Source organism: Trachemys scripta, chromosome 20 (genome assembly GCF_013100865.1).
Source record: "Trachemys scripta elegans isolate TJP31775 chromosome 20, CAS_Tse_1.0, whole genome shotgun sequence".
NCBI classification, from domain to species: Eukaryota; Metazoa; Chordata; order Testudines; family Emydidae; genus Trachemys; species Trachemys scripta.
Genome location: NC_048317.1, coordinates 12,053,868 through 12,069,403, shown reverse-complemented (window position 1 = coordinate 12,069,403; position 15,536 = coordinate 12,053,868). Strand labels below are relative to the sequence as shown.

The 15,536-nt window shown below is 57.4% G+C and overlaps 1 protein-coding gene across 2 annotated transcripts in view; it reads left to right on the top strand.

Moving 5' to 3' along the window:
- The window catches only part of LOC117868390 (peptide methionine sulfoxide reductase MsrA-like), a 41,897-nt gene that overhangs the window by 3,695 nt on the left and 22,666 nt on the right, over positions 1-15,536 (top strand). Inside the window, exons 1-3 of one of the 2 annotated variants that reach the window (XM_034754294.1) lie at positions 7,174-7,417; positions 13,425-13,493; positions 14,255-14,374. In XM_034754294.1, coding sequence (XP_034610185.1) covers positions 13,475-13,493; positions 14,255-14,374 — 139 coding nt within the window. In that variant the 5' untranslated portion in view covers positions 7,174-7,417; positions 13,425-13,474. Of the gene's footprint in view, positions 1-7,173; positions 7,418-13,424; positions 13,494-14,254; positions 14,375-15,536 lie in introns of those variants that run through there. The other variant, XM_034754293.1, reaches the window with a different exon arrangement.

Sequence of the window (15,536 nt, the reverse complement as noted above, 5' to 3'; positions counted from 1 at the left end):
GTATTGCCCACGGTCACACACGATGAGACTTGCAGAGCTGGAAATTAAACCCAGATCTCCTGAGTGCCAGTCCAGTGCTCACCTTCCATACACATTGCCAGGGAGACTCATGAGTGCTCATTGTCACTGGGCTGGCTTGGCGTCCTGGCTCCCAAAATGCCCTCCTGTCGTCGTGTAGCTTGGCTGTGGCATTCTTCACTTCCTGTCCTAAACGGCGGTGTGCAGTCAGACTGCTGCCACCACGGTGATGGGGCGGGAGGGGATGCCTGGGGCTGTTTCGATACCAGAGCCGTAGGGGAAAGGCACTGTGTGAGCTCCTCCGCCCTAGGCAGGAGGGGGCGCGCCACGGGGCCCTGCTGAGGCTTTCGACAACAACGGGAGAGCGATGAGTCTTGTTCGTATGGTGTGCCTGGCAGGATGAACGCTGCAGCGACTAGTCTCCTTTTATTGCCCTTTCCCAGCTCTCTCGGAGGCTAGGCAAGAAAGTTGGCAGGCAGGCCAGGAGTCCAGGCCTTGCTGAGTCACTTGGCTCTGGCTTCTTCCCAGAGCAAAGAGCTCCCTTTTCTAGCACTAGGATCGGACGCTTCTGGCACTTGGGTGCCCCCCCAGAACAACCCTTCTCTCCAGGGCAGGGCCGTAGCTAGGAGTCTACCCCTTGCACCCGTTCCATTGCCTGCAGCCTTCCCCGCATCAGACCTGCCAGGGCACCCAGGGCCTGATTGGAGGCGAAAAGCCCCCCCGCTGGCTACCGCCCCCAGGAAATTACAGATCAGCCTTTGCTATTGCCATTAGCAAAGGCTGCTCTGTGTGACGTGGAACAGGGTCCGACGTGGCCGGTGCCAATGTTCGTTCCTGTGCCGCTGGGCCCGCGCCCGGAGCTGGAGGTAAGAGAGCAGCACTGAATCTGCTTGTGTCCTTGGCGCCTTCCCGGGGGTGCCCCATTAGGAAAGCGGGTTCCGTGTGGTGAGTGGTTGGCTGCTGGGCCCTGGCTGAGACCCACTGAAACTCATTTCATGTATCAGCCCCATTGGCTGGTAACCGCCCTGAATTGCTAAAGAGCTGGGGACTCAGAGCGGGGTGTGTGGGGGAGCCCAACGGGAGGGGAGGGCAAAGGTGGTTGTCTGCCCAGATGCTGCCTGTGCGGGGGGGCTGGTGGGACCCTGATGAAAGTGAGTGTCCCTGGGCCTCCTTTGACTTCCAGCAGCTTCCCTGGGGACGGCTCTGCAGCCTGCAGTGCTACAGCCTTGCCCTTGCCCTCCCTCCCCCCAAGTGCAGGCCTGCTTACATTCCTCCCATGCCAGGGACTTCTCTGCCTTGGACCCTGTCCGCAGCTGGCGCGGTGTCTGGGGCCAACCCCACAATCCATCTATTCAGTTAGCAGCCCCGCCGAGCCATCCGCTGCCCCCCTCCCTCGCTGTGGGGGAAGGATCCTGGATTCCCACCCATGAGCTTATCCATGGGGGAGACCTGTGGGAGGAGAGCGCTGGCTGCATGGGGGTGGGAGCAGAGCCAGTCAGCCCCAGGGGGAGGCAAGGCTGGGGCTGAGGGCAGAGCAGGGCAGGGGAGAGCGAGGCTGTGGCCAGAGGTGGTTCTTTGGCCCTATGTTCAATCCCCTCCCTGGTAGGGTGGGGGAGAGGGCTCTCGCCCACGTCTGTACCCTCCCAAAGGCTCTGGGAGTCTGGAGGCCCAGTGACCAGCCCCGCAGTGGATTGTCAAGGGAGCGTGCCTGGGGGGAAGGAACCAGCAGGAAGCCCCCAGTGGTGCTTATCCCCGGGGGGGGGTGTCCCGCTGAATCCCCCCTGCGCCACGGGGCCTGTCCGACGTGCCTCGTGCTATTAGCTCACCCTGAGCATCCAGGCGAGAGAGGCTGCCTCCCATGTCCCCGCCCCCCCCCTTCGCGCTCGGTCGCCCCCGATTGTATTCTGGGCTTGTGCCGGGGGCTGTGCTGCGGAATGAGGCCCCGCCACCAACAGGGCTCCCATCATGCTTATGGGGGGAGAGGAGGGTGGGCTGTGCTCGCCATGGCAACAGATGGTGTTGCTAGGATACAGCAGAGGAATGAAAGGATGAGAGGGATGCCCAGAAGCCTTCCTCCCTGCCCCCTCCGCCTTCTCCTCCCCAGTGCTCCCCACGTGTCTGTGGAACAAGACTATTCAGGAGATGCTGCCCCCCGCCAGGCCGAGGGATCAGGGGAGCACAAGGGAGGGGGGGTGTACGAGAGCGCCACCAGGGGGCGCTGCCCTCCAGTGCCCATTAAGCCCTGTTGTTGTGGCTTTCTGGGGGAACGGGTCCCTGTGCTGCTGTGACATCTGGCTCCATGCGGTGCGTGAAATGGGCGCTATGTGTGGGGGACAATAGAGCACTGGAGCTCGGCCACGCCCCCGGGGAGGGTGGGGGGTTTCAGGTTTACGATTCCCAGAGGCCATTCCGAAAGCGTCAGGGTGCGGTTCTAAAACCGTGCCCCCTCCCCGACGTGTCCGGGCACGTCTCCCGGGCGCCGGGTGAACTCTGCCCCCTTGGCAGCGAGGCGGCTTTGATGTCTTCGCTTGCGATGTTGGCAGCGTGCCCTGGGACCGTGTCTCTGGCCCCGGCGTGAGAGTGCTTGGCCTCCTACCCCACTAGGCTATTCAGATTATTCCTATCCGTTTGTGTTGCAGTAGTGCCTAGAAAGGCCAGTTGTGCACCCGGCCTCGGTGTGCTGGGCACTGCACACTGGTTATTAGGTGTCTCACCCACGTGCCTAGCAGCTCCGGACCTGGACCAGGACCAGGAACTTGTACTAGGGCTGCACAAACGCGGAGCCGAAAGGCAGCCTCCATCCTACGGAGCTTATAATACACGTGTGAGACGAGACGGCAGGTGCGGACAGGCCGGGAGCACAAGGAAAGAAACCCTGGTGTCAGGGCCTGGCGTGACTAGGGCATGAAGGGGCATTGGCCTGTGCTAGCAGCATCGACTCTGACGCGTGCAGAACCGGTCGTGGCGAAGCTTCACGTCGGGCTGCTAGGCTAGGCGTCAGGATGCAGCGTGCTCGCTAACACGTCCTGCTGACACCCCCCCCCCCTCCAATCCTGGTAAAGACGGACCTGAGGGTGTGTCGCTCAGTGGTTAGAGGAGGGATCTGGGAGTCAGGACTCCTGGCTTTTATGCCTAGCACTGCCACTGTTTTGCCAGGGGGGCTGGGGGGTGTTGTCTATGTTGCCCTGTTGCTTTCTGTGCCCGAGGAGTTTGCCCTTCTGCAAATGTGGATTGTGAACTTCCCCCCACCCCCCTGTCTCCCCACATCTCCTTCCAGGATTTGGGCAAGGCTTAACCTGGCTTGTGTATAATATGATGTTAGGTTGCTGGTGAGCTTATTAATAATACATACATTATAATTAGAGGGGCAGTGTGGCATGGTGAAAGGAGCACTGGATTGGGTCTCAGGAGACCTGGGTTCTGGTCCTGGCTCTGCCACTGGCCTGCTGGGTGACCTTGGGCAAGTCACGTCCCCGCCTCGGTGCCTCAGTTTCCCCACCAGTAAAATGAAGATAATGACTTAACTATGCTGAAGATCCCCAGGCAGGAGCCCCATCCCGGCATGTGTCAAAGCCCTTCCCACCCAGCTGTGTATAGACCCAAAAGGGCTGGGCAGGGTCAGGCAGGTATGTCATGAAGCTAAGCAGCAGGTCTGAGTGGAAGTGGACGAGCCAGGCCCTCTTCCTGTGTGGTCTGTGGTGGGGTATTAAGAGGGTTTCCTTCTCCCAGCTGGCAGCAGGGGCTAGCGCGGGGCAGACAGACGTGAAGGCAGCCTGACCTTTGGCCTCGGTCTCTGGCAGTGGCTGAGGGGAAGTTGTGCAGCCCTGCTCCCTGGAGTGGGAGGAACTCTACCCAGCTGGAGCCACTGGTTCTGGGGCAGGGTCCTTACCCAGGCCCCTCCCCTCTCCCTAGCAAATGAGGAGAGGGCAGCAGGTTGGGGGCTGGGCTAGCGCCAGCCTGGCTCTCTCTTAGAGACCAGTTTCTCCAATCCCTGTGTAAACTGGTCCCCACAGCGAGTTCCCCCAACATCACCCTCTTCCCCATGATGCTCTTTCTACTCTCCCCCTCGGTTGTTAAATCAGAAGAAATGGGGGCGGACTGATCTCCCTGTGCCTGGGATCAGAGTAGGACGCCCCACTGGGAGTCAGATTAACTCTAGTGTGTATGGCCAGCACCTAACATAATGGAGCCATGGCTTTTGGGTTTTTTTGCTGGGGCTACTGTAATAGGATAATAGGTACCGATGGGATTTGGGAAGGGCTTGACTTAGGTAGGGGAGTGAATGATCTGTACCTCCCAGCGCAGGGTGCTGGCTAAGCTCTGGGGTTTCCTAGTTGATGCTTCAGGCCGGGAACTGGTGATGTGTGTGGGGAATGGGGATGAGGAAGGGATGGCTGCTCTGCAGGGAGCCGTGGGCCAGGTGTCTTAGGGAGGTGGGGGAGGAGAGTTGGGCCGACCCTCTGGTCAGATGAGTTGTGGCTGCTGCTGGGGGCTGGAAGTGAATGGAGGGTGCGGGAGGCAGGATAAGGCAAACCCAGGAAGCGTCTCCACCCCGCTGCTCCCTTCCATGAGTGATGAGACCCGAGTCCCGTTCGGTGTGTGATGGTCCTTGTGGCCTGCTGCCCCAGTGGCTAATCGCGGCCGAGTGGGGGGGCTGGCAGGCCCATTCAGTGCCTCGCGGGCTGGGGTCTGCCGCAGAGCAGCTGGCTTCTCCCTCGATCACGCTCGAGTGAATGGGGCTGGGGGTGTGGAGGGAGGAGCTGGGCGCTGGCCTTCTGTCCCTGGAGACCTCTGTTCCCTTCCTCTTGGGATCACGAGGGGAAATGCAGTTGGTGGCCCCCCGACCTCCTCCCGGGGCCTGGCTCCCGCTCCAACGCTGGAGGGGCTTCGTGTGGGACTCGTGCCGGAACAGAGCCCCCCTGCCTCGCAGATGTTCGCCCACGTTGGAGACCCCCCGGGCAAAGGCAGCTCCCCTATTCCTGCTGCCTGACGTGCCGGGGAATCTCCTCAGCCAGGGAGAAGGTAGGTGAGGGTGGGCGTGGCAGTGCCTGGCTGGGCCTCCAGCGCTGCAGGTGCCCTTCATGCTGATGCCCTAACCCCGCCATTGCTGGCCAGCAGGGGGCAGTGAAGGTGTTATGCTTCTGGCTGTCTCTCTCCGAGGCTGTATTTGCTGCAGGGCTGTATTTGCCCCAGGCCCCACAGGGCCCTCCCATGAGAATATAATATTCTATAATATTACAACTTTTTTTTTATGGAAGGGCCCCCGAAATTGCTTTGCCCCAGGCCCCCTGAATCCTCTGGGCGGCCCTGATCTGCTGTGGTCTGTATCTGCCTCTTGTCTTGTTTGGGCTCCGGACTGGTTGCCGGGGAATGTCCCAATGATGCTCTTTGCCCTGATTACTGTATCCCTGGCAATGGGGGGTTGCTTTCCCCCCTTCCCCCAACTCGGGCTGTTTGTCACAGTGGCTCTGTCCTGTAACCCAGTGCGTTTCCAGGAACATAGGAATGGCCAGGCTGGATCAGAGCCCGGGGTCCTGTCTCTGACGGTGGCCAGCCCCAGATGCCTCGGAAGCAGGTATAAGCACCCCGCAACAGGCAGGTACGGGATAATCTGCCCCCTACGTTAGGGCTCATCCTAATCCCCACTAACTGGAGAACAGCTTAAGCTCTGAGGTTTAATATCCCTTCCCCAAATTGTGTCCTCATAAAAACTATCCAGCGGGATCATTATTAGTCATCCACGTCAATGTTCATTTCTGCCCCTTTTCCTAGTCTTCACCTCCGCCCTCTGCCAACCCCGGCAAACACAGTCGCAGCATTACCAGCCCCAAGCGTCGAAGAACAATGCGGCAGACGCCTCCAGAATCACGAGCTAGGCTTTAAAAATCGTAGCTATTGAAAACCTAATAAACGGTGGAGGTCTCTTTATTTGTATTCCGGCACTGGAGTGCGTGCGCGCGTGTGTGTGTGTGTGTCTGGGTGTGTGTGTGTCATAGTTTTAATCTTTTCTCCACACCTATGAGGGCTAGAAACTGCTTTTTTGGAGAGCGCAGAGAGTCTCATATCATCCCAGGACTGCAGGATCTGGGGGTTTAAGAAGAAACACCAAATGTGTTGCAAGACTCGGGATAAAATCCTGAGAGTTGTCAACACTGCAACCAAAAGCCAGTGAGAGATGGGAAGGTAAAAGGTGCTGGATAACGTGGCCGACGGGTGAGAATCCAGGAAGGCTGGGGATGGAAGGACGCTGCCACGTACTGCAAGGCCAAAGTATTAGCCCTGAACGCGCAGCCCTTCAATGAACGCAAAAGCTTCCATGGTTTTTAACTTTGGGGGGAAATGAGCTTCTAGAAAGCTCCCTGAAATACAAGCAGGCCTCAGCGCTGGAAAAGCAGGCCCTGTTTGTTTGAGTTTTTTTGCTACAATCCTTTTTTATTTAATAACAGACGATGCTGTTAATAAGGCCAGCAGGATAGTAAATAGATAGCAATAGAGATGCTTTCACAAACAGGGTCCTGCCTAAGGTGAATCACAGGTGAGTTGGACTGGGTGCTATTTTCCTCTTCCAAAAGGTTTGTACCTTCCCTCAAGAGGGTGTGTGTGTGTGTGTGTGAGAGAGAGAGAGAGAGAGAAGTGGGGCCTTTTGTTCCCGCCCGTGGAGTTGGCGTTCAGAGGCGCATGGCTTGATGCTCAGAGATGAACTGCGGGGAGAGCGAAGCGTTCGGTGTCTGGGACCCATGGCTTCCATCTCTGCAGTCGTCTTTGTGGGAGGCTGGGGAATCCGTCAGCACCAGTTCCAGATCGGGGGGCGAGTGGGGCTGTGGCAGGATGAGGCTGCCGGGCAGTGAGCTCTGGTGTCTTGTGGTGAGCACGGGCTCCTGCCTTGGTCTCCTTTCACTCAGGAAGGACCGGCAGTAGCTTGGCTTCTCCTCTCTTTAAATCCCCTGGGTGGGTCTGAGCCCTGTTCTCAGAAGTCACCAAGTGGCCTTCCTCAGAGGTGAAACTTGCATGTCATTTTTCATTCCTTCTCTGTCTCTCTCTTTCTCTCCTTCTCCCCCCACCCCCTCTTATTTTTTTCCCCTCTCCCTGTCCCATGATGCTCTGCACCTCAGCAGGCTGGTGCCATATAAAAGAGTGGCTGCTTTTGCTGCCCGCGGATGTTCTCACGATGGCAGGAGGGGGGGAAGAGCCTGGCACCGCTCAGATGCGAGATCTCCAGTTCCTGTCAGCCTCCTCCTTGCCTGGTCTTCTGTCGCCTTCTTTCTTCCTGCCCCACCCCCTCTCTTTGCCCCCTTCCTGACGTTCAGAAGCTCCCGGAGGTGGTGGGCACAAGGCGGGCATCTCGGAGGGGTCCGACAGGCACCGGCCCGCGTGGTGGGGGGGAGGCCCGTGCTCAGAGGTTGGTAAACTGCTGCTTTTCTTTCTCTCGCTCCTTTTTTTTTTTTTTTTTTTAAGTAAACTAGTTGCTTTGAATTTTTGATTCTTCCCACTTTGTTGGCTCATGCCCTGGATCTGCAAAGCAGGGGGAACAGCCGGGGGGGGGGAGAGAGGAGGGGTTGGGGGACAGAGAGACACTAGGAGTTGGGATGGAGGTTGGCAAGGAAGGCGTGAGACAGAGGGAGAGAATAAAGCTGGCACAGGCTGGAGGGCTGCCAGGCTGCTTGGCAGCAATGCCAGGGAAGGCTGGGGTGGCTCGGGGCTGATGGTGCGGTGTGCAGGGAGGGGGGAGATGCAGGGGGAGGAGAGATCGAGGGTAGGAGGTAGGGGGAAGTTAGGGGGGGCTCAAAGCCCTTGCTTTTTTGGGGGGTGAGGGAAGATGATGCAAACAAATCTCGCCTTCCCACATATTGTTGGTAGCCATCGATGGCTGTGTGTGATATTTTTTTTCCCCGTGGAGCCGGGAGTGGTGTTTGGGGAGCGCAGCCCGCTCCTGCGCTGATTGAATTGAATCCGGGCCAAGGAAATTATGTAGCCTGCCTGTCCTCCTCGGGAAAGGGGAGAGAGCCAGAGCCAGGGAAGGAATCGTCTGCGAGCTGCCAAGCCGCCCGGCCGCGCTGCCAGCGAAACGCCTCGCAGACCCGAGCCCGACTCTGGGCTTTTGTGTCTCTTCCCCTCCCCGGCCCCCAACTCTCTCCAGTCTATTCACATTTGGCTGCTAAACCTTCGGAGTCCTTAGCAGGTAGCCAAGGGCAGCTAGGAAAATCAGGACAAGACATCCCCACCTCCGCGGCAGCTATGTGTTTTGGAAGCAGAATAAAATGGCTCCAGTCCGGGTATGTGATCGGAGGGAGCTGGGGCTCGGGGTGGGGAATGGGGCTTGGGCCTCCTTGTAAGGGGCTGGGTTGCGTGAAGTCAGGATCTTTTCTTTACATTTGGAGGGTGCTCCCTTGTGCAACGGGTGGTGATCACACGTCCTGAGCTTAAGGTCCCTGGAGTCGCCGGCGTGGCCCTTGCCCTGGGCTCCGAGGTCTAGGAGTCTCCCTGGCTGTGTCCTGGCAACCCAGGTGGGAGTGGGGGCATGGCGCGGGAGGTTGTGGCTAGAGCTGGGGAGCGTTATGTCTGCTAAGGTGGGATGAGGGCCATGGAGAGTCATTGTTCCACCTGACGGGACGGCTGGGGAAATACACAGACACTGGGCTCATCAGAATAGCCTTGCGGGCGGGGGGGGTGGGGGGCAGGCTCCATGTTTAGCAGGGACGGGATGGACAAGTCTGATAAGCCCTTCTAGGAGCGATCGGCATAGTGGATCTTTCAGGTCAATTGAGAGCTCAATGTCGGGGCCTACCGGCCTTCTGTAGGGCCCCCTCCATGTAGAGATGGTCCCGTCTGGCCCCTCTCCCATGCTGCACCCATCTGCCCGTCCGGGGTCGCTCTCGGGGGCTGCAGAGTGAGCTGGTGGGCATGGCCCCGGGAGAGGTGGGGGTGTGATTGGTTTATTCCCTTGGGATGGGACTGTGAACCGGTGCTGGCTCTTACTATCCTGCAGCGACACCTCCCAGAAGCAGGGAGCTGGTAGGGGGTGGGCAGCAGGGCTCCCTTAGTGACGATTCCCATAGCCCACCCCACTCGGTTCTGGCGGAAGGTCTGTTAGGAGAGCGTGTGATGCTGATGCAGACACAGTGTTAAGTGGATGCTGGCAGCGGTCTCCCCCTCGTGCGGAATTGCTTGCGTTGCTGCTAGGTTGCTTGGAGCTCTGCGTGTGGGTGTGTAAATCCGAGAACGAGGAGATCTGGGGAGGAGGAGCCCGGAAGACATTTAAAGCAAAGATCTTTTCTTCCAACCCTTTACTGGATGAAAGGAAGGAAGGAAGGAAGGCCGGTCTGGAGGGTAACGCGCTGCAGCGGGGGAGCGGGGATCTCTGGGTTGTGCTCCCTGCTCTGACACCGACTCGCTGTCTGACCGGGGGCAAGTCACTTAAGCCACTTTCTCTCCAAAAGGGTCTCTTAATTTTGGGTGCCCATCATGAGACCTCCTTGGGCCTGATTTCTGAGCACATGCTGCTTCCTTCAGCTGTAACGGCGGCTCAGCACCTGATGAAAAATCCGGCCCAATTATCTTATGGCCGGCACCCGAAACTAATGGGACACCTTTGAAAGTGTTGGTCTTAAATGTTCCATGCCTCAGTTTCCCCATCTAATTTGTTCCCACCATGGGCCCATGTAGGACAAACTACATGCTGTGTGACTGCTACAGGAGCAACCTGCGTTCACATATTATCCCTCTGTGAAATCAAAACGGGGACTTGCCTAGTAAAAGGGGTTCCTTTCATATAGGGAGGTCCAGACACACGTACCCTCCAGAAATATGGCCCTCCTGTGCCATCCTAACATGCATGCCCTTTTCGCTGGTGTGGCAGGCTTCCATTCATCCATCTTCGCCTGCCTACAGTTGACGGATCGCTGATTGCTTTGCTGTGTATTGAACAACTCTTCACCTGGTAGTTTTCACTATCTGCCCTCTTGTGCACACCAGCTCTCTGTAGGACTTGGGGGCAGAACAGATCCTCAGCTGGCATAAAGCTAGGAACCCCCAGGCTCCAATCTTTTCCTGCGTATTGTGCCAACAGGGTGGCAGGCACTTTGCAGATCAGTAAGAGTGGCTATCTGCTTCCTAGACCTTACTCGCCACCAAGACAAAGCAGGGATGGTGGGGCAGAGGGGGGAAGCCCATGTCACTGAGTGGGGAGGTCAAAAAGCCTCTTGTGTTGTCCTGCCCTGTCCAGATGTGGTGTTAAGCCCTGATGGGGTGGGAGAAGTGGGTTGCCTTGGAGCAGAAGGTGGAGGCATATTGCAGTGGAGTCAGGGAGGGGGTTGTAAGCAGAATGGGATGGGGGAGGCAAGGACTGGGCAAGGTGCTCTGGACTGGGGTGGGGCTGGTATTGATTGTAGTGACCAGACCAAGGCAGGCACGAGGCCAGGCTCCCTGTTCCCAGTGGAGATCCCTTTACTCCATTCCTCGAAAGAGTCTCACTTCAGCTGGTCCCCACACAGCTCTAACCTCAGGCGGACTGGCGGGGAGCACATGCACGCTGCTGCCTGCAGATCTGGCTCCCAGAGGTGCAAGTCTCTGGCGGGAGACGGGCTGTGGGTCTGGATGTAGAGCAGGGCGATTGCTTGTGGCTCTCTGTGAGCGACGCTGCCAGAGAAAAAGGAAACCTAGGTCTCGGAGAAGGATGCTTTTCCTCGTGACAGCAGCTGCTCAGTGGCTGATCCTGGAAACCCTTCCTGGAGACGCGCTGCTGGGAAAGTGGGAAGGGCTGGGGGAAAGAGATCGCCTGTGTGAACAGTCTGGGCCTGGACTAGTATGGTGGTGGGGAGCTGTGCGTTGGGCGTGAGGGGCAGCGGCAGAGCTGGGGTGACGGGACTGGAAAAGAAGGGGGCTGTGGGTTGGGCTTGAGGGGCATTGGCAGTGCTGGGGAAGTGGGGGAACAGGACTGGAATAAGCAGGTGCTGCAGGCTGGGAATAGGGGCATTGGCAGAACTCGGTGTGTGGGGACGGGAGGGGAGGGGCAGGGGGCCAGGACTGGAATAACCGGGTGGGCTGCGGGTCGGGATCGGGGTGCATCCCAGAGCTGTGTGTGGGAAGCCAGCGCTGTGTCTGCCCACACTGGTACCATCCAGTGCCAGGCAGCTCTATCCTCCTCTGCCTTGTACCGGCTCCACCATAAATCTTCTGAGTATCCTTCAGTCGGCTCCCGAGAAGCGACCTGCCCCAGTGGCTGGGGGAGAGAAGCCAATTCTGCCTCCCCATAGACAGACACCCTTCTCCCCACAGCCCTGTTGAACGCCCGCCGCTCTCCTGCCTCTGGGAGCAGCCCGGCTCTTAAAGCCGAAGCAGCAGGCCTGAGGCCATTAAGCATGGTGATCTCCTGCCTGCTAGGAGGAGCTTTTGGCTTATGTGCCATCCTCATCCCATTTAGAGTGCATGAGCTGAGCTGTGTTAATCTGCCAGGGCTGTCTGTGCTCCTCACCCTGGGAGGCCCCCGCTAGGAGCATTAAGGCTGTGACGCTCAGCTGATCTCTCCCAGGCTGTCTATGAACATAGATTCTCCCATCTGTTGGGCGGGGTGGGGGGGGCTCTCTGCACAAGTTGTCCTCGCTTCTCGGCCCCGGGAAGATACAAAGGCTTAAAATAGAGCCCTGGGGAAGAGACAAAGGAGCAGATCAGGGCCATGCAGGCTAATCCCCAGCTGGCACTGGGGGCGTTGGATAACCCTATAACACGTCCGGGATTAGCAGGCAGTTGGGACCGTGGGGCTGATGCCCTGTGCGGCAGCATCCGGGCAAGCAACCTAACTAGTTTTAAGATCCATGGAGCTTGATTTGTGGATGGGGTGGCCTGCCACACGAGGGGACTGGATTCTCTGACCCAGGAGGTCCCTTCCGGTCCTGTGGTTCCGACGATCTTCTCCGACCCCCGATGCCCATGAGCCTGTGGTTCTCTCTGGCTCTTGGCTAACAGCCTATGCTAGCCCCACACAGGCTCTCCTGAAGTCCTGGCCAGGGATCCAGCCATTGTGGGATGGATGGCGGGCTATGCTACACCCTCTCCAAACACTCTGTTCAATGGGGCATCTAGATAGAAGGGACTAAAGGCTCGGACCCCTGAGTCCTTAATGGAATTAACTAGTGTTAGGAACCTCCCAACTCTGCTTCCCCTTCCTGTGGTTCCGTCTGCTGTTTAGACCCTGGGATTCGGGGGTTTAGATGACTCTGAAGGGCTCTGTTTTTTCTGTGCTCTCCTGGCATCTTTCCATGCCACTGGCCTTATAGGAACGGCTGAGTTACGAAGGTGAAATTCACCCCTGTGCAGCAAAGGGCCAGGATGGGGGGTGCACAGATCTTGAGTCCCACTTAACGCCTTCCCCATGGGGCTTGAGGGGTGAGTTTCACGCCGCCTGGGGGGCTGATCATGTGTGCAATGGAGCCCGGGCGACAGGCAAAGAGAAGCTGCTGCGTTTCCTGGGTCTCCATTGCGTACCCACGGCCCGGCGTGTGTGTCCAGTGGCTGTAACAAAGGCGGCTCCTGGGCTCTCATGCCAGCTGAGCTGCTGGTGGTCTGCCTGTCCTCCTGAAGGAGGGAGAGTTCCTGGACCTTGTGAAAACTGGGGAATGCGGGGGGGGCCTCCCTGAAAGCCAGGTGCAAGAAATGAGCTGAGATTTCCTGGCAGAGCGGATCTGAGTGCAGACAGCGTACTGCTCAGACCCGCCCCGCCAGCCAGCGGGTAGAGCCGTGGCCCCTGCCCCGAAGAGCCGGCAGCCACCCCAGAGGCGCCCAGCGGAAGCTGGATGGAAACGGCGAAGGAATGGGGCTGCTTAGGCGGTGGGTTCGTCGCGATGGGCCAGGCCCCAAACGTCTCTTTGACCGGGCTGAGCAGGGCTGAGTATGCTCTTTGCGCCTAAGGACTAGGAGCTCGGGCGGGCGGGGATCGAGGCGGGGGGAGTCCACAAGACCGTCTCTGGGCGAAGCTGGAGAACCCCCTGATGCAGCACAATGAATGGCGCCGACGGGTCTGGGATCAGCCGCTGCTGGTCTCGTCCTGTCAATCTGGGACGCCTCTTGGGTCTAGCTGGGGGTGGGGATTCCAGGTGCCCCCCTCGGGCAGGCAGCTAAAGCTTCGGTGGCAAGCTTTCAGTACTTCGATGTGGCTCGGGCACTGGGCTAGGACTCGGGAGACCTGGGTTCTATTCCCGGCTCTGCCCCTGGCCTGCAGATTGACTTTGGGCAAGACACTTCACCTCCCCATGCCTCGGTTTCCCCATCTGTAAAATGCGGGCAAAGATACTGTCCTCCTTTGGTAAAGTGCTTTGAGATCTTCTGATGGCGAGCACTGTATAAGAACTGGGGATTATGGCTATTAAAGACTTGGCAAAGGGGCTCATCCATGTCTGTCTCTCCTCCTGCAGCCAAGCATGCCGTCAGCGGGAACGCGACGCTCCCGCCGTTCCCAGAGGGAATGCAGATGGCCATTTTCGGTGTGTGGTTTGTTCCCTCTCCCTTCTCTAACTTGGCGGTGGGGAACCGGCTGGGTGAGAGCGCGGGCTGCCCCCTCCTCCTTCCCTCTAGAACTCGGGCCAGAACGGCAGCCGTCCATTGGGACCAGAATGGGCCGTCTGGGGGGGAGGATGAACCATTGAGGTTGGAGATGGCGGGGGGGAGGGGGGAGCTCCCCGGAGTCTATTCTCCAGCCCAAGAGCTGAAGCTGCCCCCTCTGTCCTGTGGATGGTGTTCCACAGCCTAGATCTCACTACCGATAAGCAATTGCTGAGTCTCAGTCCACTTCCTCACCTTCATTCATCGCCTCTGGTCAGCCCCTCCACCCACTGCCAACAGCCCCTTCCTGGCGGGCCCCCGTTCACAGTCCTGAAGGCTATTAAGGGCCAAGTGGGTTCCCCACTTTCAGATCAGTGGGAGAATTTGATCTGATCGGAGACTCTGTAGCACCCCGCTGGTCGCACGCAGCATTCACCCACCTCCTCTGCAGACCCTGTAGGTGTCCGCGCTGTTAAAAGCCACATGTTGAACTAGGGACCAACCCCGGCCGTGATGCCTGGGCGTGGCGTGCTCATTGAAGTCAATGGCCGTTGCGTATGGGTGGCCTGGAGAGCAGGAAAGGGACCTGCCCCAAAGCAGGTTGTGTCCTGGCAGGGTTGGGCTGAGGACGAACTGCTGCTCCCTGGTTTCAGATTAAGCTCTTTGCATTGAATTCATCTTCTCGATCTCCTGTTCTTTCCAGGCATGGGATGTTTTTGGGGAGCCGAGAAGATATTCTGGAAGTTGCCGGGCGTCTTCTCCACCCAGGTGGGCTATGCAGGAGGCTTCACTCCAAACCCCACCTACAAAGAAATCTGTACAGGTAACACCTCGCTTCTCTTCTACTTGGGGAACTGGCTTCCTCCATAACACGGGCTGCAGGACTTCCCTGTGCAAACGAGAGCAGATCTTTTAGGAGAACATCCCATCTTGATTTTTAAAATGGACGGTGATGGAGAATGACCCTCGGGAAATTGTTCCAGTGGTTAATGACTCTCACTGTTAAAAATGTTACTCCTTATTTCCGGGCTGAATGTGGCTCACTTCAACCTCCAGCCATTGTGTCGTGTTAGACCTTCCCTGCGAGATTGAGAAGCCAATTAGCAAATATTTGTTCACCGGGAAGGTTCTTATAGACTGTGATCAAATCACCCCTTAAACTTCTCTTTCTTACCTAACTAGATTGAGCTCTTTGAGTCTATCGCTATATGGCAGATTTTCCTAATCCTTTAATCCTTCTCGTGGCTCTTCTCTGACCCCTCTCCAATGGATCAACAGCCTTCTTGACTTGTGGGCACCAGAACAGGACACCGGATTCCTGCAGCAGTCACACCGGTGCCAAATACAGATGTAAAATAACCTCTCTACTCTTACTTGAGATTTCCCTGTTTATGCATCCACAGATTGCATTAGCCCTGTGGACCACAACGTCGCACCGGTCATTCATGTCCAGCTGATTATCTACCCCCTACCCCCTTTCCCAAATCACGGGAACCGGCAGAGCTCCCCCGGACTCGGAGTCCCCCATCATGTTCATAGGGCCTACGATCTGTGTTCCTGGATGGATGCATCTGCATTTAGACTTATTCAAATGCATATTGCGCCCAGCTTACTAAACGATCCGTATCGTTCTGGATTAGTGACCTGTCCTCTTCGTTATTTATCACTCCCCAATTTTTGTGTCAGCTGCAAACTTTATCAGTGAGGATTTTATGTTTTCTTCCAGGTCACTGATAAAAATGTTAAGTAGTGTAGGGCCAAGAACCGATCCCTGCGGGACCCCACTAGAATCACACCCACTTGATGATGATTCCCCGTTTACAGTTGCATTTTGAGATCTATCAGTTAGCCAGCTTTTAATCCATTTAATGTGTGCCATGTTCATTTTATACCATTCTAATTTTTTAATCAAATCGTTGTGTGGTACCAAGTCACGTGCCTTACAGGGGTCTGAAGTATAGTACATCAACGCTATTACCTGCATC